We start from the raw sequence: 25,282 nt of genomic DNA on the forward strand, positions 1-25,282 counted from the left end.
TAACCCGCTGCACTACCGCCCGACTCCTGGGACCAGGGGTTTGAACTCCAGTCTTTTCACATTTTAGTATGTGTGACCTACCAGGTATGCCACCACCAGTCTTGTTCATTCGTCATTGCTGTTTTTGTTGCTGTTGTTGTTGTATAGGACAAAAAGAAATTGAGGGACAGGAGACAGAGAGGGGGAGAGAAAGATAGACACCTTTAGACCTGCTTCACTGCTTGTGAAGCAACCCTCCTGCAAGTGGAGAGCCAGAGACTCAAACCGGGATCCTTGTACCAGTCCTTGCACTTTGCACTATGTGTGCTTAACCTGGTACCACCCAGCAAGCCCCCTTTTTTTTTTAATCAGAGGTCTGCTCAGCTCTGGCTTATGGTGGTGCAGGGGATTAAACCTGGGACTCCGGAGACTCCATGAGAGTTTCTTTGCATAACCATCGTGCTATCTACCCCTACCCCTTTTGTGTTGCTTTTTAATAAGCACATATACTCTTTTAATAACCAGGCAGGTACAACTTTTTCCAAAAGATGCAATATGAATACGACTTTTTTATTCAACATTGATTATGAACTTGTGCTAGACAGAGAAGCAGTATATGAGGAGCTCAGTTAATTGTACCCAAAGCAAGGGGCTCCCTCAATTGCTGTGTCAGGTGCCCAGTTGTCTCTGCAACATCTTAGCAAGAGTCAATGCAAATTCCTTGATGTTTTTCCTGTCTAATGTACCATTTCACCACTGCACATCATATGACTCCCATCCCAGATACACGGGTAGATTTTAATTAACACGGCTGCATAGATCATGCCTTGCAATACTTCACAGTGCAGAATGCCAATTTACAATACCTTTATAAGGTTTTCTGCAGGAGCAAAAAAGTCATCTGTTGAAAATAAAACCTAGACAAATAAAGATAAAAATAACCATAAATTAAAAACCATTTTATTTCACTCTGTAGTGAAACATTACGATAAGCCATAAAAAATAAAAGATGAAATTGCCTAGGGGCCAAGAAACAATATGCAATTGAACAACAATGCTTTCTAAACGTTCAGATTTCATTGTCTGCCTCCTCCTCCATCTTTCCTTTCACCCTTTTGTTTTTCTTAATCCTTTTTACCATCTGGAAGAAAAATGCTAATTTCTAACATGGGAGGGGAGGGTAAAATAAGCCAACTTTCTTCAAAAACTAAGGACATTGGGTTTTGTGACTCTTAACAAATAGCATTGGATGTGGGGCAGGCAGTGGTGTATCCAGTAGAGCATGCACATTACCATAAGCTGGGACCCAGGATCAAACCCCTGATTTCCGCCTACAAGGACACTCATGAGTGGTGAAGCAGTGATGCAGGTGTTTCTGTTTTACTCCTTCTTTGTCTCACCCATTCCTCAATTTCTCTCTCTCTCTCTATATATATATATATATATACATATATATATATATATATATAGAGAGAGAGAGAGAGAGAGAGAGAGAATGAGAGAGAGAGACAGAGAGAGAGAGAAAAAAAAAGATCTGGTTCTCAGTATTCCCAGCAATCTTGGATGTAGCAAGGAGGAATTATGTTATGTGAGTTAAGTCAGAAAGACAAAGACAAGTATGGGATGATCCCACACATAAACAGAAGTTGAGAAAGACGAACAGAAAGGGGAACTCAAAAGCAGGTTTGACTGAATTTGGAATAGGGCACCAAAGTAAAAATCTCTAGGTTGAGGGCAAGGGCGGAAGTTTGGCTTCACTGGAGTGGGGAGGGGTTGGGATGGGACACAGTCTTTTGGTGATGGGAATGGTGTTTATGTACACTCCTATTAATTTGTAGTCATATAAATCACTATTTAATTAATATGAGAGGGAAAAATTAATTGAATGTCTCAAAGTTTTTAATGCACAGACCATAGGCTGAGTCTTTGACATGTTGACTCTCTTAAGCTTAGACCAGAGAAAACAGAAGCAACTGGTGGCACACCTATATACAAATAATGTCAAAGGACATAAATTATGGTGATGTTGTGTATGATACAGCAAATCCTAACAAAGGTATTTTCAAAGTTAACCCAATTGCCAAATAATATGATTATAGCAATAACTGTCTATTGCCTTCTTAAACCCTAAGAGAGCAGGAAACTCCCACTTCCTCTATAAAGCCTATCTATCCTCCATTCCTGGAACCCCTAGGGTGGGGCTCTCTTTCCTACATGCTTCTCTCAATTCATACCAAATAATATTGCATCCACTGATCCCAACCTAATCAACGCAAAGAATACCACCTCAGCATGCTTCACTTCAGACTGTGTCTAGAGACATCAGGCATGGAATATCAACCCTTCAACCTCATTACTAGGTTGAGACCTTTCCTTTCATAAGATTCTCTAATTCTATTCCAGATGGTTCACTTCCTAACAAAGTCCCAAAACCTAGATATAGACCAAGTCCCATGAGATAGAGCATATGTTCACATGTATCCATAAATTAAGGCAAAATATATACCTGAAAGCAAAAATACACAATAGTCTACAGTGAGTCAGTATAAAGTTCATAATGAAATAGTGTCTACTTAGATACCCTCCTCACTTACTTCCTATTACACTTCCCTCACTCACTCCAAAGCTAACCTTGCCAAAGCAAGGACTGCAAAAGCTTACTAAGGGCAAAAGACTGGCATACTTTAACGATGACTCTTGGGTCACTATTGGGCCACCCCATCAGCTAGGGCCCTAGTTGGGGAATCCTGAAATTCCCAAATAGACATGATGGGCCTATAACTAGAATAAATCCCTCTCTCCAATATTACCAGTCATCTCTATCAGGAACAATACAATAGACCCCTTTGTGGACCCCCAGAGGACCTTGCCCTCAACTTGGATCAACAACAGTAGAGAACATTCCATCCTCCAAAGGGAGGATGGACAATATATTCTATGCTACACCTGAGGAAGATGGGTTCTGATATTAGGGCAGCTTGGAACATCCCTACTCATGACCACAGAATGTGAGCTCAGATCTACAGGGATGCAGAGGTCATCACAAAGACTCCTAAGCTGAATATGGGCCTCAGATCACATCAAATCGATGGGGGTTACAGTCAACAATATTTATACACCTTTCCCATATTTGGGAGCTACTCTCTTCCTTGATCCAGCTTTCTGGCCCTTTTTACAGCCATGACATCATCTCCCCAGAGAGTGACTTGGGTCCACCTACATATCAGATTTCAGGCTCAGGGAAAAAAAAAAAAAAACTAGTATAGTCACAGGCCCTTTGGAATATAACCAAAATATGCCTACTAGCTAGCTACAAAACAGAGACCTCCCCAACTCTTCATGTGCACCATTCCAGCCTTTAGGTTTATGATTCGTCAACAACTTGTTTGGCTTTATAGGTTAACTTTCTTTTCAGCCATCAGATTCTAGATGCTAGTATGAAGCCAACCAGACTTCCCTGGACAGACAACCCCACCAATGTGTCCTGGAGCCCCACTTCCTCAGAGCTCTGCCCCACTAGGGACAGAGTGAGACAGGCTTGAGTATGGATTGACCTGTCAATGCCCATGTTCAGCAGGGAAGCAATTACAGAAGCCAGACCTTCAACCTTCTGCACCCCATAATGAGCCTGGGTCCATACTCCAGGAGGGATAAAGAACAGGAAAGCTATCAGAGGAGGGGATGAGATATGGAGTTCTGGTGGTGGGAATTGTGTGGAGTTGTACCCCTCTTATCCTATGGTTTTGTCAATGTTTCCTTTTTATAAATAACAAATAAATTAAAAAAGCTTTTACATGTCAAAATAAAATGTCACAAGGATAAATAGGCTAGCCCGAAACTGGGAGAATGTATTTGCATGTGTTAAGTGGTTGATATCAAACATCTAAAAAGAACTCATTCAGTTCAACAAAAAGGAAAAAAAGCAACCCAATAATAAAAGTGGACAGAGAGTATGAATAGTCTATTCTCTTTTTCTTTTTTTAACTTACTCTGTTTTTTTAGTTTTTTAAAAAAAAATATTTTTACTTATTTTTCATCTTTATTTTACTTATTATTGGATAGAGATAGTGAGAGAGGAGAAAGTTATAGAGAGGGAAAGAGACAGAGAGACACCTGCAGCCCTGCTTTACCACTTGTGAAGCTTTCCCCCTGCAGGTAGGGACCAAGGGCTTAAGCCAGGGTCCTTGCACACTATAATGTGTACACTTAGACAAGTGCACCACCAAATAAACTGATTTAATGTACAGTTTGTTTGTTTTCACCAGAGCACTTATCATCTCTGGTTTATGGTGATGCAAGAGATTGAACCTGAGACTTCACAGCCTTAGGCAAGAGAGTCTCTTTGCATAACCATTATGCTATCTACTCCTGTTCATAGTCTATTCTCTAATCTCTAAACAAGAGATACACATGACCCACAGACGTGCAGAAATGCTTAGCTTCAGTCATTAGAGAAATGCAAATTAAAACCACATTGAGATTTCACCTCCCACCTATGATAATGGCCTGCCATCAATAGAACAGGAAATAATAAATTTGGAGCAGATGTGGAGAATGAGAAACTCTTTCCTATTACTGATGGGAAAGCAAACTGGTGCAGAACAGTATGAAGAATTGTTAAGGGCTGGGGAGACAGCATAATGGCTATGCAAAAGACTTTCAAGCCTGAGGCTCCAAAGTCCCAGGTTCAGTCCCCAGCACCACCAGAAGCCAGAGCTGAGCAGTGCTCTGGTAGTTCTGTGCATCTTTCTCTCTGTATCCCTCTTTCACTAAAAATAAATATTAAAAAAAGAAAACCTCTTAAAAAAAAAAAAAAGAATTGTTAAACAAATACAAATGGAAATACCCTATGACCTAGCAATACTACTCCTAAGCATTTATCCAAAAGACATGAAAAAATTAATGCACCCCCATGTTCATAGCTGCACTATTCACAATAGCCAAAATATGGGGAAAACTCTTTTAGTGTTTAACACACACACACTGTACGTTACTGACCTCACCTACCTCGTACATTACTGGTACCACAGCACATGTATATGATGTTACCAGTGATTCTCAACTGAGAGATATTAATCTGAGAGGAATTGCAATAAGCATGCAGAGAGAGTGAACCTTCTACTGGGTAGAATGTCTCTGGTTGGTTGGTTGGTTGGTTGGTTGGTTGGTTGGTTGGTTTTTACCACCGGAGTTGTAGCTGCAACTTATGCCTGTATGAAGACTCCACCCAATGGCCATTTTTTTAAAGGAAGAGAAAAAGACAGGCAGACAGAGACAGATAGACAAAATGCTGGACCAGTTATACATACTCCATGGAGACTCTGACTACTTACTACTCATCAACCTTCCCCTCTGCAGGTGGGGGCCAGAGACTTGAAACTGTGTTTCTGTACATAGTAATGTGTGTGTGTCACCACCTAGCCCCTCTTTAATTCTTCTTTAAATGCTTTATTTTCATGAGAGAGAAATACAGAAAGAAAGTATAGAATGAGAGAGAGGGGAGCACTGCTCAGCTCTGGCTCATGGTAGTGCAGGGGACTGAACCTGAAACTTCAGAGCCTCAGGCATGGAAGTCCTTTACATAACCATTATGCTGTTTACCCTGCGCTGTTTAACTCTTAAGACAATGCTGTGCTTGCTCATAATTATCACCAACTTAAGAAAAGATTTTTGGAAGTCTTTTTTGCAATTAAAGTTTCCTCCGTTAGGCTGACCTTCTGCCTGATACCTGCCATCTAGCTAGTTTCTCTGCAGTGGTGGATCTTTTGCATGGAAACATTAAGAGTTTGTCATATGTGAGAGAGACGACTTACCTTGCCTCCTATGTTCTCAGATGCCAGGTCAATCAGGTGGGTGAAGTCGGGAATCCTGACCCGTCTTCCTTCCCAGGGAAAGTCTACCATGTTTCCTACCAAAGAGGAAGTCAGGCGTCTTTTCCTTCAGAGGTAGAGGATGTGAAACCTGTGTGAGTGATTGAGACTCTCAATCAGGTACCCAAAGCCAATATTTCAAACCCCACACATTTAGCCAACAGGTACCATCTGCTCAAGGAGTCCTTCAGATGCATGAAAGGTAACTTTGCACAAATATGATGAAGTGGAAGGGAATTAGGGCCTCCTTGTGAAGTGTATATGAATTATGTCCATCCACTACCACAGAATGCAGCACTGTTACTACTTACTGGGGAACAATTAACATAGACCAAAATGTTTTTCACTAGTCGCTGAGTTCATTAAAAGAAACATCATTAAGCAACTCTGGCTAAAAATGAGGTACAGAGAAGAATATAAACTCTCCCTACAGAAGTTCCCCCATGAAGGAGCAGATTCCCCAGGCATGTGTGCATGAGGGGCTTTAAGACCTCACAAGACCGGTCCCCAAAAGATCGCCACTCAGGAAGAAATCCTGGTGATGGAAGTGGGGGGGTGGGGGAGGGGATGGATACTGTGTGATTATAATCTGAATTTCCCCCTCACCATGACAGTTTGGAAAAAAAACTGTCACAAAATGCTGGACCAGTTATGGATACTCAGTGGAGACTATGACTGTTTACTTGCCTTAGAAATATCAGAGGGGTGTGGGTAGAGATGCTCCTAAAAGTACATATAGTACAAAGCACAGGATTCCTGTTCGAGCCCTCAGCTCCTCTACCTGTGGTGGCGGGGGAGGGACAGGGGGCAGTGGGTGTCACTTCAAAAGCAGTGAAGCAGGTGTGCAGGTGTCTGTCTTCTATCTTTCTCTATCTATCTATCTATCTATCTATCTACCTACCTATCTATCTCTATCTCCCCTACCCTCCTCCTCTCTCAATTTCTCTCTGTCCTATCCAAAAAAATCAAAAGAAAATGGCTGCAGGAGCAATGGATTCGTAGTGCAGGCACCAAGCCCCAGCGATAACTCTAGAGAAAAAAAGAAAAATCAGAACATGGGCCTAAACTTCAAATTCATCCTCCTCTTCACCATTAATAGTCATTTCCATCAGGAATGTCATCATAAGCCCTCTTTTTTTTTCTTTATTGGGGGATTAATGTTTTATATTCGACAGTAAATACAACAATTTGTACATGCATAACATTTCTTAGTTTTCCACGTAACAATACCACCCCCAGTAGGTCCTCTGTCATCCTTTTTGGACCTGTACTCTCCACCCCACCCACCCCAGAGTCTTTTACTTTGGTGCAATACACCAACTCCAGTTCAGGTTCTACTTGTGTGTTCTCTTTTGATCTTGTTTTTCAACTTCTGCCTGAGAGTGAGATCATCCCATATTCATCCTTCTGTTTCTGACTTACTTCACTTAACATGATTTCTTCAAGCTCCATCCAAGATCGGCTGAAAATGGTGAAGTCAACATTTTTAATAGCTGAGTAGTATTCCATTGTATATATATTCCACAACTTGCTCAGCCACTCATCTGTTGTTGGACACCTGGGTTGCTTCCAGGTTTTGGCTATTACAAATTGTGCTGCTATGGACATAGGTATACACAAATCTTTTTGGATGGGTGTGTTGGGTTCCTTAGGATATATCCTCAGGAAAAGAATTGCAGGATCATAGGGTAGGTCCATTTCTAGCCTTCTGAGAGTTCTCCAGACTGCTCTCCACAGAGGTTGGACCAATTGACATTCCCACCAGCAGTGTAAGAGGGTTCCTTTGACCCCACACCCTCTCCAGCATTTGCTGCTGTTACCTTTTCTGATGTACGACATTCTCACAGGAGTGAAGTGGTATCTCATTGTTGTCTTCATTTGCATTTCTCTGACAATCAAAGACTTGGAGCATTTTTTTTTTCATGTGTTTCTCGGCCTTTTGGATCTCTTCTGTGGTGAATATTCTGTCCATGTCCTCTTCTCATCTTTGGATGGGGTTATTTGTTTTCTTGTGGTTGAGTTTGGCAAGCTCTTTATATATTTTGGTTATTAAACTCTTGTCTGATGTATGGCATGTAGAAATCTTCTCCCATTCTGTGAGGGGTCTCTTGGTTTGGGTAGTGGTTTCTTTTGCTGTGCAGAAGCTTTTTAACTTAATGTAGTCTCATAGGTTTATGCTTGTCTTAGTGTTCTTTGTAAGTGGATTTGTTTCACTGAAGATGTCTTTAAAGTTTATGCAGAAAAGAGTTCTGCCAACATTTTCTTCTAAGTATCTGATAGTTTCTGGTCTAACATCCAAGTCCTTGATCCACTTGGAATTTTCTTTTGTATTTGGTGAAATACAGTGGTTCAGTTTCATTCTTCTTCATGTTTCAACCCATTGTTTCCAACACCATTTGTTGAAGAGACTCTGCTTTCCCCATGTAATAGTCTGGGCCCCTTTGTCAAAGATTAGATGTCCATAGGTGTGGGGGATAAGCCCTCTTTTGGGCCCTCCCAGGACCTTTCCCTCACCATAAAGCACCGATGATAGGGACTGCCCCAATCTCTGAAGGAAGGCTAGGTCATCCTGCCCTGACACTCAAAGAAGATTGGTCCTGAAATGAGCACAGCCTGCAATGTTCCCAGCTGTAACCATGAGCTGCAAGCTCAGACCAACAATGACTCAGGGGTTACACAGGCTATTGAAGATATATATATACCCTGAGTCAGGTGGATGGGGAAAACAGTTAATTTTATTCACAGGTTTTTTTCAAGACTAGGAGCTACCTTCGCCCTAATCCAATTTTCTAGCCCTTTTCTCTACTCTGACACCATCTTCTCAGGCAGTATTTTTGTCCAACTCCATGTTAGCTATCTAACTCAAGCAAAAAATATGATAATCATGAGCCCCTAAACATGCCTAAAATGAACTTCCTAGCTTTGATCTTAGGATTCTTATTCTCATCTGCTCTGGTCCTACTTTTTGTTTCCTGTTCATTAATCATTTTGTCCCGCTTTATATTTTTCCACCTTTCAGCTACCAAGTTGCAGTTGCTATCATTATTCCATCCTGACTTGCCTGGGCAGATAAACTCACCAACGTGTCTTTGAAACACACTGCTCCAGAGCCCTATCCCACTAGGGAAAGACAGAAACAGGCTGGGGGTATCGATCAACCTGCCAACATCCAAGTCCTGCAGAGATGAAATTATAGAAGCTAGAACTCCCAACTTCTGCACCCCGTAAAGAATTTTGATCCATACTCTCAGTGGGGGAGAAATGCTAGGGGGGAGATAGCCAGAAGGATCTGAACTCCATCAGGAACCAGAAAGAAAAGGAAAAAGGGGGCATTTGGATGGAGTAACAGGTGTGTGTGTGTGAGAGAGAGAGAGAGAGAGAGAGAGAGATTTGGAAAGGAAGAGAAGATAGAAACTTTAAAAAAAAAAAAAGGCAAATATATACAGATATAGACAGATAGTTGTAGAATAGTTGACCCATATCTGCAACGTTGGAAGAACTGGCATAGCTTACTATGGAGGGATTGGGGATCCAGAACTCTGGTGGTGGGAACAGTGCACAGTTGTACCCCTGTTACCTTGTAATTTTGTAAGTCAAAATTAAATCACTGATAAAAAATCAGAACACGTCATTTAATTGCCCATTCTAAAAAGGCTCAGCTTTTACTGTTTGCTTGCATCCTTGCTTACTCTCAGTTGGCATCAACAGACTTGACAGGCACAGGGCAGTGTTTTGACACTTCGCCTGTGTAATGCAGTGCTCCTTTCTCAGCCGATCTTTGATGGAGGAAACAAGGTGCCCTGGTAGCTGGAGACTGGTCCCCGGGGACTCCTATCATCTGCCTCCCTGCTGGTCACAGTGTTGAGAAGAAAGTGAGGGGCCTTTTCATCTCTTCTTTTATCTTTTCCTTTGATGTGCCTCAGATGACCTACACCAAGCAAGTTTGTATTCTCATGCATGTACCAGAGGCTGAAAATTCAGTAGTGAAAGAGATTATGTGAGAGAACCATGTTTTGCTCTTCTTTTCCAGGTTATCAGACTCAGTGCTTCACGTTTCATATTCAGCCTCAAAAAAAAAAAAAAACTAATACTTAATTTAGACAATAAAGCATTTCCACTTAGCACTTTTTCTTAAGAGTGCATACTTTTGGAAATGAATGTTTCCACTTGGAAAATAAATAAATGCAAAGTTCTTCAGACACATTAGTCAGTGTAGCAGTGCCCTCTATAGCTAGTACCAGAAGCAGACAGATCTCTCTATACCAGACAGCCTCTGGGGTCAATCAACATAGATCTATTACTCAGACTGGTGGAACATTCTCTTCTCAAGCTCATTAAGATATATTGATGGAGTCAGGTGGTAGCACAGTGGGTTAAGCACAGGTGGCGCAAAGCGCAAGGACCGGTGTAAGGATCCGGGTTCAAGCCCTTGGCTCCCCACCTGCAGGGGAGTCGCTTCACCGGTGGTGAAGCAGATCTGCAGGTGTCTATCTTTCTCTTTCCCTCCTCTCTCCATTTCTCTCTGTCCTGTCCAACGACAACGACAATAATAACTACAACAATTAAAAGAGAGAGAGAGAGAGAGATTGAATAAGAGATATTCAATATTGAACACATTGAACAGCACCTCAAAGCAGGCAGAAATTTTCAAGGCTAATGTTTCCAAGTGAAATCTAGCATTTGGGGAACATACGTTTTAACTGGCAGAAGTGTATTTAGTTTGGGGCAGAAACTCCTCCTTGGGTTTTTTTGTTTTTGTTTTCTCTTGCGAAGCAACGCCGCCTGTAGTTGGAGATCCGGGGCCTCGAACTGGGATCCTTGAGCAGGTGTTTATGCTCTATACTGCGTGCGCTTAACCTGGTACACCACCACCCAGCCCCCAGCCTCCATAGGTTTCTTCCATGGTCTTTCCCACCAATGGCTGTTCACAGGCTTCCCCTAAGCCTACAAGCTTCTCTAAAGATGTTGAGTCAGGTGTGGTCCTTGAGGTGGCGCAAAGGTTAAGGCACTAGACTCTCAAGCATGAGGACCTGAGTTCAATCCCCAGCAGCACATGTGGCAGAATGATGTCTGGTTCTTTCTCTCTCTCTCCTATCTTTCTCATAAATAAATAAATAAATTCTTTATTAAAAAAAACGTTGAGTCAGAAAAGGATCTTTACAGCTCCTTCCAAGAAAGTTATTTAAATGTTGTATTATTCTCTTGACAAAGCTCCATCTGCTGTTAAGACCCTGCTACTCCAGGATTTAAATGTGTTCAAATGTGTTACACTGAGATAAAGGAACAACAAACAGGCCTTTGTAAAACACTACAGAGGAGCTTTGATAAGAGATAAGCTTCAAAGAGGCATTAAGTTCCTAGTACAATTTAATAGAAACAGCAGTGATGAGGCGCTGAGAGGTGATGAACCCAGGTAAGTGCACATATATTACCACACACAGGTACCTAGGTTCAAGCCCCCGGGGGCTGACATACAAGGGGGGACTCTTCATCACTCCTGAAGCAGTGTCTCTTTCTCTCTCCCTCTTTCCCTCCCTTTCTTCTCTCAATTTCTCTCTGTCCTATTAAATAATAAAAATGGACAAGTAATTTTTTTAAAAAATAATAAATAGCTGTGATGGATGGTTGGGGACAGGAGGTGGGTGTAAAATTCAGCCAATGACTTTATAGCCTTTGCCACTATGTCCTGACACCAAGAAGTCAAACTTTCAAAATAGATACTGATACAAAGCACTGAGTTTCCAGTAGCACTAATGCTGGCCAGGTGGGTGTCTCTATGCTTATATTCTTTTTTTTTTAATTTTTATATTTATTTATTTATTCCCTTTTGTTGCCCTTGTTGTTTTATTGTTGTAGTTATTATCAATGTCATTGTTGTTGGATAGTACAGAGAGAAATGGAGAGAGGAGGGGAAGACAGAGAAGAGGAGAGAAAGACACCTGCAGACCTGCTTCACTGCCTGTGAAGCGACTCCCCTGCAGGTGGGGAGCCGGGGGCTCAAACCAGGATCCTTTCGCTGGTCCTTGCGTTTGGCGCCACCTGCGCTTAAGCCGCTGCGCTACCACCCGACTCCCATGCTTATATTCTTATACACCAGTATTCCAGTTACTTTTAATGAAATTGTATAGCCCATTCCTTAGTCATGTCAGCTACATTTTACATGCTTGAAAAGCTGGCATAGGGGCCAGGTAGTGGTGCACCCGGTTCAGTGCACACACTACAGTGCACAAGGACCTGGGTTCAATCCCCTAGTCCCCACCTGCAGGGGAAAGGCTTCAGGAGTGGTGAAGCAGGGCTGCAGGTGTTTCTCTGTCTCTTTTCTTCTCTATCCCCCCTCCCCTCTCCCCTCTCATTTTCTCTCTGTCTCTATCCAATAAAAAATAAATTTTAAAAATTTAAACAAGAAAAGCTGGTATAGTTAGTAGCTATGTGCTGAAGAGTCGGAAGGGTTATTTCCAACCTTGTGGAAAATTCTAGCCAACAGATCAGGTATGTATTAAATATCCACTGTTTTCATAAACCTTTCTCTTGATGATCTGAGGCCTAAAAGAAATTCCCAGTAATGGTCTTAGAAAATTTTCATAAGCCTTCATCTTTGTATAAAAATGTCAACAGTGTTACCAAATCACCTATTTGGCTTCCTACTATTACAGAGCTCCTACATTTGGCCAAATTCATGGTTTAGTGACTGGACTTGCATATAGGAGGACCCGATGGTGATCCTTCCCCAGCACTGCATGTGCCAGATTGATTCTCTGGTTGACTCGATATCATAAATAAATGAATCTTTAAAAAAAAAAAAAAGGCAAGCAGAAGTCTCCTTCTGTGCACACACATAAAAAGAACCTACATGTGCAAGGAGCTTTGTCTGAATGAAGGTTCCCAAGGACAGAGTGCTGTGAGGCAGAAGGCAGGCAGACACCAGGGGCAGAAGGCTTATGCAACTTTCTACGGAGCCCAGGATTGATTTAATCCTGTGTATTTGAGGCAGGTAAGGGAGGAATTTTCATGTCATTCAGGGGAGGCAGATTTACATTTTGAACTGTTCTCTGAGACACAGTGAGGGGGATGGGTTAGACTGATAACAGCAGGAGCAAGAGAAGTGGGTGGAGGCTTTCATAGCTACCCAAGCAAGAAAGGAGAGCTGGGGCTAGGAAGATAGCTCACCTGAGAGGGTGCCTGCTTTGCAATATATACAACCCAGGTTCAAGCCCCCCAGTACACCAGATGGGAGAACTGTGGCACTAAGGTGTCTCTCCCTTTCTCCCGAACTGAGCCATCCAGAACAGTGACATCCTTATGGCAACGACTAAAAGAAAGCATTGAGAAACTGGAGAGGAAGAGATTTAGGAAGGGTTGAAGAGAGACTAGAGGAAAAGCAACAGGAACCCCAACTCCAAGGCTCCATGACTACTGGGGATATCTCTAGTAGATGGAATTCCGGTGTGGGTACCCAGAGTTCAGGGGCCCTGGCCACATGTCTGCCCACATTAGTTATGGAAGGGTCTCATGATGTGGACCCACAAACCCCAAACAACCATTGACAGCTAAGCTTTGCAAAGTCTTCTAGTGTACCCAGGAGACTATTCTAAGGATACCAAGAACCTGTGCATCAAGGAAGTCAGCCCAAAGCTCCAGTGATGGGAGCTCACCAGCCCCTCTGATCACATCCTGAAACTTGGTTCTTTCCTTCTGATAACCTATAATAGGAAGGGGCAGGACCCTGCCACACCTGACCTCCACTTCTTCCCAAAAATGCCAGCCCTGTGGTCCAGGAGGTGGCGCAGTAGATAAAGCATTAGACTCTCAAGTATGAGGTTCCAAGTTCAATCCCTGGCAGCATGTACCAGAGTGATGTCTCGTTCTTTCTCTCCCCCCCTTCCTATCTTTCTCATTAATAAAGTATGTTTAAAAAAAAAAAAAAAAGCAGGAGTCAGGTGGAAGCACAGCGAGTTAAGCACAGGGTGCAAAGATAAGTTTCTAGAATGAAACTGAACCACTATATTTCATCAAACACAAAAGTAAATTCCAAGTGGATCAAGGACCTGGACTTTAGACCAGAAACTATCAGATACTTAGAGGAAAATATTGGTAGAACTCTTTTCCACATAAATTTCAAAGACAACTTCAATGAAACAAATCCAATTACAAAGAACACTAAGACAAGTATAAACCTATGGGACCACGTCAAATTAAAAAGATTCTGCACAGCAAAAGAAACCACTACCCAAACCAAGAGACCCCCTCACAGAATGGGAGAAGATCTTCACATGCCATACATCAGACAAGAGTTTAATAACCAAAATATATAAAGAGCTTGCCAAACTCAACCACAAGAAAACAAATAACCCCATCCAAAGATGAGAAGAGGATATGGACAGAATATTCACCACAGAAGAGGTCCAAAAGGCCAAGAAACACATGAAAAAAATGCTCCATGTCTTTGATTGCCAGAGAAATGCAAATGAAGACAACAATGAGATACCACTTCACTCCTGTGAGAATGTCATACATCAGAAAAGATAACAGCAGCAAATGCTGGAGAGGGTGTGGGGTCAAAGGAACCCTCCTACACTGCTGGTGGGAATGTCAGTTGGTCCAACCTCTGTGGAGAGCAGTCTGGAGAACTCTCAGAAGGCTAGAAATGGACCTACCCTATGACCCTGCAATTCCTCTCCTGGGGGTATATCCTAAGGAACCCAACACACCCATCCAAAAAGATTTGTGTATACCTATGTCCATAGCAGCACAATTTGTAATAGCCAAAACCTGGAAGCAACCCAGGTGTTCAACAACAGATGAGTGACTAAGCAAGTTGTGGTATATATACACAATGGAATACTACTCAGCTATTAAAAATGTTGACTTCACCATTTTCAGCCGATCTTGGATGGAGCTTGAAGAAATCATGTTAAGTGAAGTAAGTCAGAAACAGAAGGATGAATATGGGATGATCTCACTCTCAGGCCGAAGTTGAAAAACAAGATTAGAAAAGAAAACACAAGTCGAACCTGAAATGGAATTGGAGTATTACATCAAAGTAAAAGACTCTGGGGTGGGGGGTGGGTGGGGAGAATACAGGTCCATGAAAAATGATGAATGAAATAGTGGGGGTTGTATTGTTAAATGGGAATCTGGGGAATGTTATGCATGTAAAAAAAAAAAAAAAAAAGAAGTAGAAACGCAAAGCAGAAATTGACTGAGTTTGGAGTATGGCACCAAAGTAAGAAAGCAGAAGTACACTAGAGTTTGCAGTGAGTACCTCCCTAATACTTCCTCTCCACTTTTCCAAGCTTTGGGTCCAGGATTGCTCAACAATTTGTTTGGCTTTGTATGTTAACTCTCTTTTCAGTCACCAGGTTCCAGATGCCATCAGGATGCCGGCCAGACTTCCCTGGACTGAAGACCCCACCAATATGTCCTGGAGCTCAGCTTCCCCAGAGCCCCACCCTACTAGGGAAAGAGAGAGGCAGACTGGAAGTATGGACCGACCAGTCAACGCCCATGTTCAGCGGAGAAGCAATTACAGAAGCCAGACCTTCCACCTTCTGCAACCCTCAATGACCCTGGGTCCATGTTCCCAGAGGGATAGAGAATAGGAAAGCTATCAGGGGAGAGGGTGGGATATGGAGATTGGGCGGTGGGAATTGTGTGGAGTTGTACCCCTCCTATCCTATGGTTTTGTTAATTAATCCTTTCTTAAATAAAAAAAAAAAAAAAGAAAGAAACAGAAGGATGAATATGGGATGATCTCACTCTCAGGCAGAAGTTGAAAAACAAGATCAGAAAAGAAAACACAAGTAGAACCTGAAATGGAATTGGTATATTGCACCAAAGTAAAAGACTCTGGGGTGGGTGGGTGGGAAGAATACTGGTCCATGAAGGATAATAGAGGACCTAGTGGGGTTTGTATTGTTATATGGGAAACTGGGGAATGTTATACATGTACAAACTATTGTATTTACTGTTGAATGTAAAACATTAATCCCCCAATAAAGAAATAAAAAAAAAAAAACAAGATCAGAAAAGAAAACACAAGTAGAACCTGAACTGGAGTTGGAGTATTGCACCAAAGTAAAAGACTCTGGGGTGGGTGGGGTGGAGAGTACAGGTCCAAAAAAGATGACAAAGGACCTAGTGGGGATGGTATTGTTATGTGGAAAACTGAGAAATGTTATGCATGCACAAACTATTATATTTACTATTGAATGTAAAACATTAATCCCCCAGTAAAGAAATTAAAAAAAAAAAGCAGGAGTCAGGCGGTAGCACACAGTAAGCACACGTGGCGCAAAGCGCAAAGACTAGCATAAGGATCCCAGTTCGAGCCCCGGCTCCCCACCTGCAGGGAAGTCACTTCACAAGGGGTAAAGCAGGTCTGCAGGTGTCTGTCTTTCTTTCCCCATGTCTTCCCCTCCTCTCTCCATTTCTCTCTGTCCTACCCAACAACGATGACATCAATAATAACAACAATAATAAATACAACAATAAAACAAGGGCAACAAAAAGAAATAAATATTTTTAAAAATTAAAAAATAACAATCATAAAAGCCAGCCCTGCCTTCTATAACTAAAGCTGTTAGTTAACTTGCTAACAGGGTGGTTCCAACCAGATTTCCTACTGTAGTCTATGCAAAGGAACAGGTCTCCTTCAAAATCAGCCAGCTGTGACTGAGGCCAGCCAGAGTTAGCTAATGAATATGCTAAAGCTTCTCATGCAAATTGAAATCTGTTCACCAGAATACCAGCAGCATTATAATGACTATTCAGTGAGGTGAGGCAATTGTTCTCTTCTACTGAAAAAAAATGTATATATATATAAAATCTGAAATTTCCACAGTCAAGGCATTCATTCCCTCCCCCACCCCTTCAAGGATTTCCCTTAAAAGACAATTGGATGAGTGTAGGTAGGTGGGAGAAATGGGTCCTTCCTCAACAAGCAAGCTGGTGTCTCTGATGGGAGTTACTTATTCCCTGTTAAAGAAGATGGTAAGTGGCTTTTTGTCATCGCTGCTGATAATCTTGAGACAGTCTGTGACAACGGAGGGCCTACGTGGGCAGTTAGAGTGTTATGTGGAAAACTGAGAAATGTTACACATGTACCAACGACTGTATTTTATTGTCAAGTGTAACCCATTACTCCACCCAATAAAGAAAGAAAGAAAAAAAAAAAGACAGTGTATGGGCAGAAGTGTGAGAGTTGGGAGTCGGGCAGTAGTGCAGGGGTTAAGCACATGTGGCACAAAGCTCAAGGACCAGTGTAAGGATCCTGGTTCGAGCCTCTGGCACCCCACCTGCAGAAAAGTCACTTCACAAGCAATGAAGCTATTCTGTAGGTCTCTTATCTTTCTCTCTCCCTCTCTGTCTTCCCCTTCTCTCTCCATTTCTCTCTGTACTATCCAACAACAACAACATCAATAACAATAACAATAATAACTACAACAAAAAAACTAGGGCAACAAAAAGGAATAAATAAATATTTTTTTAAAAAAGAAGAAAAAGTGTGGGGAGTCCGGCGGTAGTGCAGCGGTTAAGCTCAGGTGGTGCAAAGCGCAAGGACCAGAGTAAGGATCCCGGTTCGAGCCCCTGGCTCCCCACCTGCAGGAGAGTCGTTTCACAAGCAGTGAAGCAGATCTGCAGGTGTCTATCTTTCTCTTCCCCTCTCTGTCTTCCCCTCCTCCCTCCATTTCTCTCTGTCCTATCCAACAACAACGGTATCAATAAGAAGGGCAACAAAAGTTATAAGTAAATAAATAAATATAAAAATATTTTTTTAAAAATGTGAGAGTTGCAGTAAGAGAAAAGTATTCAAGTTTGAGACAAGACTAGATTTGGGGGAAGCAAAAGTCAGAGCATGAACTAACTCCCCAGCTCTGATTGACATAATATATTCAAATTTTTCTCTTTTCCTGAGTGGATGTTTTTGTAACATATAGCCTGAGTTCCTCCAACACGGGGGGGAGGGGGTTGTTTGTTTGTTTATTGCCACCAGGATCATTGCTGGGACTGCCTCGTGCCTGCATTATTCCACCATTCTCAGCAACCTTTTCCTTTTTTTCTGATAGAAGTAACGAGACAGAGAGCTATAGTGAGGGCATGAGAGGGGTGGGGTGTTGGCACACCTGATTGAGTGCACACATTACAGTGCATAAGGACCCGGGTTTGAGCCCCTAGCCTCCCCCCACACCCAACAAGAGGAAAGCCTCATGAGTGGTGAAGCAGAACTGCAGGTGTCTCTCTGTCTATCTCCCTATCTCCCCCTTCCCTCTTGATTTCTGTCTCTATCCGTTCAATAACTAAAGATGATTTTTTTTAATTTTTTTTAAAGAGAGTTCATGAGAAAGAGAAAAGTAGAGACACCTGCAGCACTGGTCCAACGCCCATGAAGCTTCCTGCCTGCAGGACAGTGGCTTCAACCTGGGTCCTTGCAAATGGCAACATGTGTGCCCTTTTGGATAAGCTACCACCCATCCCATTGTTGAGGTCAGAAATCACAAGAAGTACCTGGGGGAACACAGACTCTGCCATACCATGCCAGAACACATGTTCCCCAGGCACACATGTTTCTCATATCATTGGGAACGGAAATAGGGGTTTCACGGAGAAATGGGAGTGTGGGTGTGACTTAGGAAGCGAAGGTGGGACTTGAATGTTTATAAAAACTAGTTCTATGGTCTTGGTCTAACTTGGTCTCTCTCTCTCTCTCTCTCTCCTGCTGTTTTGGGACTGCCAACATGTGATTAAATGGCTCTCTCTTTTCTTCTCTCCCCACCTTCCCTGCTGTTGTGGGCCTGCCAACATGTAACTAGATGTATCTCTCTTTCCTCCTCTCTCTCTCTCTCTCTCCCCCTGTGTGCTCCAGCATGTGGGTTTTCTCAGTTTTCCTGAATAAAGTTTAAAATTTCGGAAAATCATCATGCTTTCTCCTTGATTCTTTGTTGAGTTTATGTGTGACAAACCTTTAAACGTGGGGAATGAGGCCAGCCCAATTTCCCCCCAGTACACCACCTTCTAGCATTTTTATAAAGACCATAGTCAAATAGGCCCTGAACCCAGAACTTCTCCCTTCACATTGGGACCCTTTCTTGCTGCTAGAAACATTGTGCCCAGGGAAGTGGTAGTGGCACACCAATTGATTGGTCACCTTTCCATGTAAAAAGCCTGGGGTTGGGAGTCCAGTGGTAGCGCAGTAGGTTAAGTGCACATGGCAAAAAGTGCAAAGACCCGTAAGAATCCCGGTTCGAGCCCCCGGCTCCCCACCTGTAGGGGAGTCACTTCACAAGCGGTGAAGCAGGTCTGCAGGTGTCTGTCTTTCTCTCCCCCTCTCTGTCTTCCCCTCCCCTCTCCATTTCTCTCTATCCTATCCAACGACGATGACAACAACAGCAATAATAACTACAATAAAAAAGGGCGACAAAAAGGGAAAATAGATAAATAAATATAAAAAGCCTGGGGTTGAAGTTCCTAGTGCCCACCTGCAGGGGGGGGCAGAACATCAGAAGTGGTGAAGCAGTGTTCCCGATGTCTCTCTTCTCTCTCCCTATCTCCCCCTTCCCTCTGGAAGGAAGGAAGGAAGGAAAGAAGGAAGGAAGGAAGGAAGGAGGGAGGGAGGGAGGGAGGGAGGGAAGGAAGGAAAGAAGGAAGGAAGGAAGGAAGGAAGGAAGGAAGGAAGGAAGGAAGGAAGGAAGGAGGAGAAAATAGCAGCCAGGAGCAGTGGATTCATCTTGCAGGACTGAGCCCCAGCAATAACCCTGAAAGAGTTATGGTAATGAAAGAGAGAGAGGGGGAAGGAGAGAGGGAGGGGGGAGGGGGGAGGGGGGAGAGGGAATGAGCCCCAGCAATAACCCTGGTGGCAATGAAAGAGAGGGAGGGAGAAGATAAGAGGGAGGGAGGAGGGGCGGAGAGGGATGGAGAGAGAGAGAGACATTATCAAACAGTTCAGCAACAATCAACTTGGTCTACCATAACCTGTCCTGCTCTTACTTTCAAATATCAGTTATATCTATCCTATTAAAGGTTTTAAAGCTAGCAAGTCATTGCTAAACAACACTTCAACCTCACCCAGGAGTCTGAAGCTCAGAGTTTAGGATTAAATTTCTTGCTCCTCACAAGCCAGCCAAGATCCCATGATGCTCAGATGCCAGCCCAAGAGAGAATTTAGAGGCTTCTGTGTGAGCCAGTGAGACAGAACTTTCTGGAGACCGGCTGTGCCTGTGTGATGTCACAAGAGCTGAGGGAGATGGAGCGCTAAGGGAAGCAGCACTTCCCACCCAGTGAACTGTTCCCAAGTTCCTGAGCCACTGGCTATGGGAAATAACTTCTGTGCAGCAAGAAGGGGCTGGCGCAGTGAACATGTGTGGGTTGTTTGGAGGCTGGGCTGTAGTGTTAGACTGTTACACAGCAATAGAAAGTGGGTCCAACCATAGAGGAAAAGGAGATATATATATATATATCCATCAGGTGGGGGTAGATAGCATAATGGTGATGCAAACAGACTCTCATGCCTGGGGCTCCAAAGTCCCAGGTTCAATCCCCTGTACCACCATAAGCCAGAGCTAAGCAGTGCTCTGGTAAAAAAAAAAAAAAAAAAAAAAAAAAAAAGAAAAGAAAAGAAATAACCATCGACCCATATCTGTGACCTTGGGAGAACTACTGTAGATTCTAATGGAAGAATGAGGATACTGAACTGTGCGGAATTATACACTTGTTGTCTTACAATTTTATAAATCAATATTTAAGTCACTAATAAAAAATGAATTAGATTATAAAAGAAGGAGGAGGAAGAGAAAAAGGAAGAGACTAGAGTTGGTGTTCTGCACTGAACAAATCATGGTCTTGGAGCATGGTGGCAGAGGAGGACCTAGGTGGGGGGTTAGAGTGTTAATGCAGAAAACTGAGAAAAGTTACACATGTCCTGACTATTGTATTTTGCTATCAGCTGTAAATCATTAATCCCCCCAATAAAGAATAAAAACTTCAAAAAGAGAGTAGGCTGATTCTTCTATGTTCATAGTAGCACAATTTGTAATGGCCTAGATGTGGAGGCAACCCAGATGCCCAAGGACAGATGGGTAACTAAGAAGGTTGTAGTATTATATACACAATGGAATACTACTCAGCTGTTAAAAATGATGGAATCAAAAGGCCAAGAAACACATGAAAAAATGCTCCAAGTCTCTGATTGTCAGAGAAATACAAATAAAGACAACAATGGGATACCACTTCACTCCTGTGAGAATGTCATACATCAGAAAAGATAACAGCAGCAAATGCTGGAGAGGGTGTGGGGTCAAAGGAACCCTCCTACACTGCTGGTGGGAATGTCAGTTGGTCCAACCTCTGTGCAGAGCAGTCTGGAGAACTCTCAGAAGGCTAGAAATGGACCTACCCTATGACCCTGCAATTCCTCTCCTGGGGATATATCCTAAGGAACCTGACATATCCATCCAAAAAGATCTGTGTACACATATGTTCTTAGCAGCACAATTTGTAATAGCCAAAACCTGGAAGCAACCCAGGTGTCCAACAACAGATGAGTGGCTGAGCAAGTTGTGGTATATATACACAATGGAATACTACTCAGCTGTAAAAAATGGTGACTTCACCATTTTCAGCTGATCTTGGATGGACCTTGAAAAACCCATATTAAGTGAAATAAGTCAGAAACAGAAGGATGAATATGGGATGATCTCACTCTCAGGCAGAAGTTGAAAAACAAGATCAGAAAAGAAAACACAAGTAGAACCTAAAATGGAATTGGCATATTGCACCCAAGTGAAAGACTGTGGGGTGGGTGGGTGGGGAGAATACAGGTCCATGAAGGATGATAAATGACATAGTAGGGGTTGCATTGTTAAATGGGAAACTTGGGAATGTTATGCATGTACAAACTATTATATTTACTGTTGAATGTAAAACATTAATTCCCCAATAAAGAAATAGATTTTTTAAAAATGATGGAATCATCCCCTTCACCTTATCTCAGATGAAACTTGAAGGAATTATATTAAGTGAGATAAGCCAGAAAGAGACCAGCTGTTCTCACTTACAGGTGAAACTTAATAAACAAGGACGGAAAGGAAAAGCACAAAGTGAAGCTTGGGTTGGGTGTGGTTTACTGCACCAAAGCTAAGAACTCTGGAGAAAGTTGGGATGGGACAGAGAAGGTGTCCTAGTTCATGATGATGAAAAGGAGCCTAAATTGGGAAGGAGCAGGAGAATGTTTTATAGACTTCTATCATAGGGAGATGAGCAATTGAACTTTCGTGTCAACAATTGTATTGTAAGCAATAGCCCCCCAATAAAATTATTTATTTTTTAAAAGTGTAAAAAAGGAGGCCAGATAGTGGGTTGAGCACACATGGACCAGCGTAGGGATCCTGGTTTGAGCCCCCCGGTTCTCCTCCTGCAGGGGGATTGCTTCACAAACGGTGAAGCAGGTCTGCAGGTGTCTATCTTTCTCTCCCTCCTCTCCGTCTTCCCTTCCTCCCTCGACTTCTCTCTGTCCTATCCAGCAACAATGACAACAATAATAATAGCAACAACGATGATGAACAACAAGGGCAACAAAGAGGAAAAAGTGACTTCCAGGAGCAGTGGATTCATGGTGCAGGCACCGAGCCCAGCAATAACCCTGGAGGTAAAAAATAAAATAAAATAAAATACCTTTAAAAAGTGTAAAAATAAATAAGAAAGGAGGGCCAGGTGGTGGCGCACCTGGTTAAGCGCACACACTACAGTGCACAAGGACCCAGGTTCAAACCCCTGATCCCCACCTGCAGGGCAGAAGCTTTATAAGTGGTGAAGCAGGGTTATAGGTGTTTCTGTCTCTCTTCCTCTCTATCTCCCCCTCCCCTCTCAATTTCTCTCTGTCTCTATCCAACAATAAATAAAATAAATATAAGAAAAGAATGGAGGAAAGAAAGAAGAAAAAGAAAAGAGAAGAAGAGAAAAGAAAAAAGAAAAGAAAGGAAAAGAAAAGAAGAGAAGAGAAGAGAAAAGAAAAGAAAAGAAAAGAAAAGAAAAGAAAAGAAAAGAAAAGAGAGTCAGTGGTCCAGGAGGTGGCACAGTAATAAAGCTTTGGACTCTCAAGCATGAGGTCCCAAATTCAGTCCCTGGCAACACATGTGCCAGAGTGATGTCTGGTTCTTTCTCTCTTCTACCTTTCTCATAAATAAATTTTTAAAAAGAAAAGAAAAGAAACTGGGGGATGTTGTGCATGTACAAACTATTGTACTTACTATTGAATGTAAAACATTAATTCCCCGATAAAAAAAAATCAGAAAGAAAAAAAAAAATCCAGACCGAAAAGAAAGCTAAAAAAAGAAAAAGAAAAAGAAAAGAAAAGAAAAGTGAGTCCAAGCAGGGATATCTAGTGACATGAAATAGGACAAAGATCAGGCTGACCTCGGTGCTCAGAGAAAGCAAGGGTGGGGAGTCTGAGAAACAGGACACACTGGAAACAGGCTTGAGGGGCCAGGAGATGGATCACTCAGAAGAGCACATACTTACCAAATGCAGGCCCCAAGGCTCAAAACCCCAGGTTCTACACAGGAACACTACCAAAAGGGGAAGCTTCACAAATGATAGAACAGTGGTGTGGTGTCTCTCTTTTTCTTTTTAATAAAACTTTTTTTATTTTTATTTATTAAAAGGGAACACTGGGAGTCAGGCGGTGGCGCAGTGGGTTAAGCACAGGTGGCACAAAGCGCAAGGACCGGTGTAAGGATCCTGGTTCGAGCCCCCGGCTCCCCACCTGCAGGGGAGTTGCTTCACAGGCTGTGAAGCAGGTCTGCAGGTGTCTGTCTTTCTCTCCCCCTTTCTTTTTTTTTTTTTTTCCTCCTCCAGGGTTATTGCTGGGCTCGGTGCCTGCACCATGAATCCACCGCTCCTGGAGACCTTTTTTTTTTTTTCCCTCTTTTGTTGCCCTTGTTGTAGCTTCGTTGTGGTTATTATTATTGCCCTTGTTGACGCAATTCGTTGTTGGATAGGACAGAGAGAAATGGAGAGAGGAGGGGAAGACAGAGAAGGGGAGAGAAAGACACCTGCAGACCTGCTTCACCGCCTGTGAAGCGACTCCCCTGCAGGTGGGGAGCCAGGGGCTCGAACCGGGATCCTTACGCCGGTTCCTGCGCTTTGTGCCACATGCGCTTAACCCACTGTACCACCGCCCGACCCCCTCTCTCCCCCTTTCTGTCTTCCCCTCCTCTCTCCATTTCTCTCTGTTCTATCTAACAATGGCGACAACAATAATAACTACAACAACAATGAAAAACAACAAGAGCAACAAAAGAGAAAATAAATTTTTTTTAAAAAAAATTTTTTAAAAAGGGAACACTGACAAAAGCCATAAGATAAGAGGGGTACAATTCCACACAATTCCCACCACCGGAAGTCCATATCCCATCCCCTCCCCTGATAGCTTTCCTATTCTTCATCACTCTGGGAGTATGGATACAGGGTCACTATGGGGTGCAAAAGATGGAAGGTCTGGCTTCTGTTAATAAGACTTTTTATTGGGTAGAGACAGAAATTGAAAGGGGAGAAGGAGGGAGAGAGAGAAAGAGGAACAGAGAGAGAGAGAGAGAAGAGACAACAGCAGCACTGCTTCACCTCTTGGGAAACTTCCCCCCGCCCCTCTACAAATGGAGACCAGGAGCTTGAATCCAGATCCTTATAGATAGTAACATATACACTAAACCATGTATGTCACCACCGAGCTCCCTAGTGTCTCTCTGTCTCTTTCTTCTTCCCTGTCTCTCACCTGTTATCTTGAAAAAGGGGAGGAAGGAAGGAAGAAAAGAAGAGAGAAAAAAGAAGGGAGGGAGGATGAGAAGAAGGAAGAGAGAATGAGAGTCTTCTGGGAGCAGTGGAATCACACAGGCATGAAGCCATAGTAAAACCCTGGTGGAAAATGATAGAGAGGTGGGGAGGGGGGTTTAAGCCTCAACCGAATATACCTCAGTGCCGCCATCACCAGTGGAATGATAGGGCCACCAAGCCTGGCCCAAGCAGGATCTGTGAAAGAAGGTGAAACAGAGTCAAACTGAGACCAGAGCCAGGAGCTTCCAGTTCTATGGGAGCCCATGGGCAAAGGCAGAAGTGTTGTCTCCATCCTCACCTAATGTCCCTACTTCCTCCCAGGCCCCAGTGGGACTTCTGAGCAGCAAGGCCACCCCTCTAACAGTGATGATATACCTGCAGGGAAAGAGGTGTGGAGCTGGATCCTCTGCTGTGCTCAGGAGCACCCCCTTCAGAGGACACATGTCAGAGCCTGGCCTTTTCACATAGCTCTGCCATGTTTGAGCCTGTCCTTAAGTCAGTATCTGACTATATCCAAACCTCCTTTCCATGCAAGGTAAGTTACAAATGCCACAGGCCCTTTGGAATATAACTAAAATATGCCTTCTAGCTATCTACAAAATGGAGACCCT

At 42.9% G+C, this 25,282-nt stretch overlaps 1 protein-coding gene across 2 annotated transcripts in view; it reads right to left on the reverse strand.

The window, feature by feature from the left end:
* ALLC (allantoicase) overlaps nucleotides 1–20,005 on the reverse strand; it is a 47,824-nt gene extending 27,819 nt beyond the window's left edge. Inside the window, exons 1-3 of one of the 2 annotated variants that reach the window (XM_007518918.2) lie at nucleotides 19,911–20,005; nucleotides 5,793–5,940; nucleotides 846–896 (exon numbers count right to left, since the gene is read on the reverse strand). In XM_007518918.2, coding sequence (XP_007518980.1) covers nucleotides 846–896; nucleotides 5,793–5,882 — 141 coding nt within the window. In that variant the 5' untranslated portion in view covers nucleotides 5,883–5,940; nucleotides 19,911–20,005. The remainder of the gene's footprint in view (nucleotides 1–845; nucleotides 897–5,792; nucleotides 5,941–19,910) is intronic. The other variant, XM_060188579.1, reaches the window with a different exon arrangement.
* Between the last annotated feature and the right edge of the window lie 5,277 nt (nucleotides 20,006–25,282).

Source organism: Erinaceus europaeus, chromosome 3 (assembly GCF_950295315.1).
Source record: "Erinaceus europaeus chromosome 3, mEriEur2.1, whole genome shotgun sequence".
NCBI lineage: Eukaryota > Metazoa > Chordata > Mammalia > Eulipotyphla > Erinaceidae > Erinaceus > Erinaceus europaeus.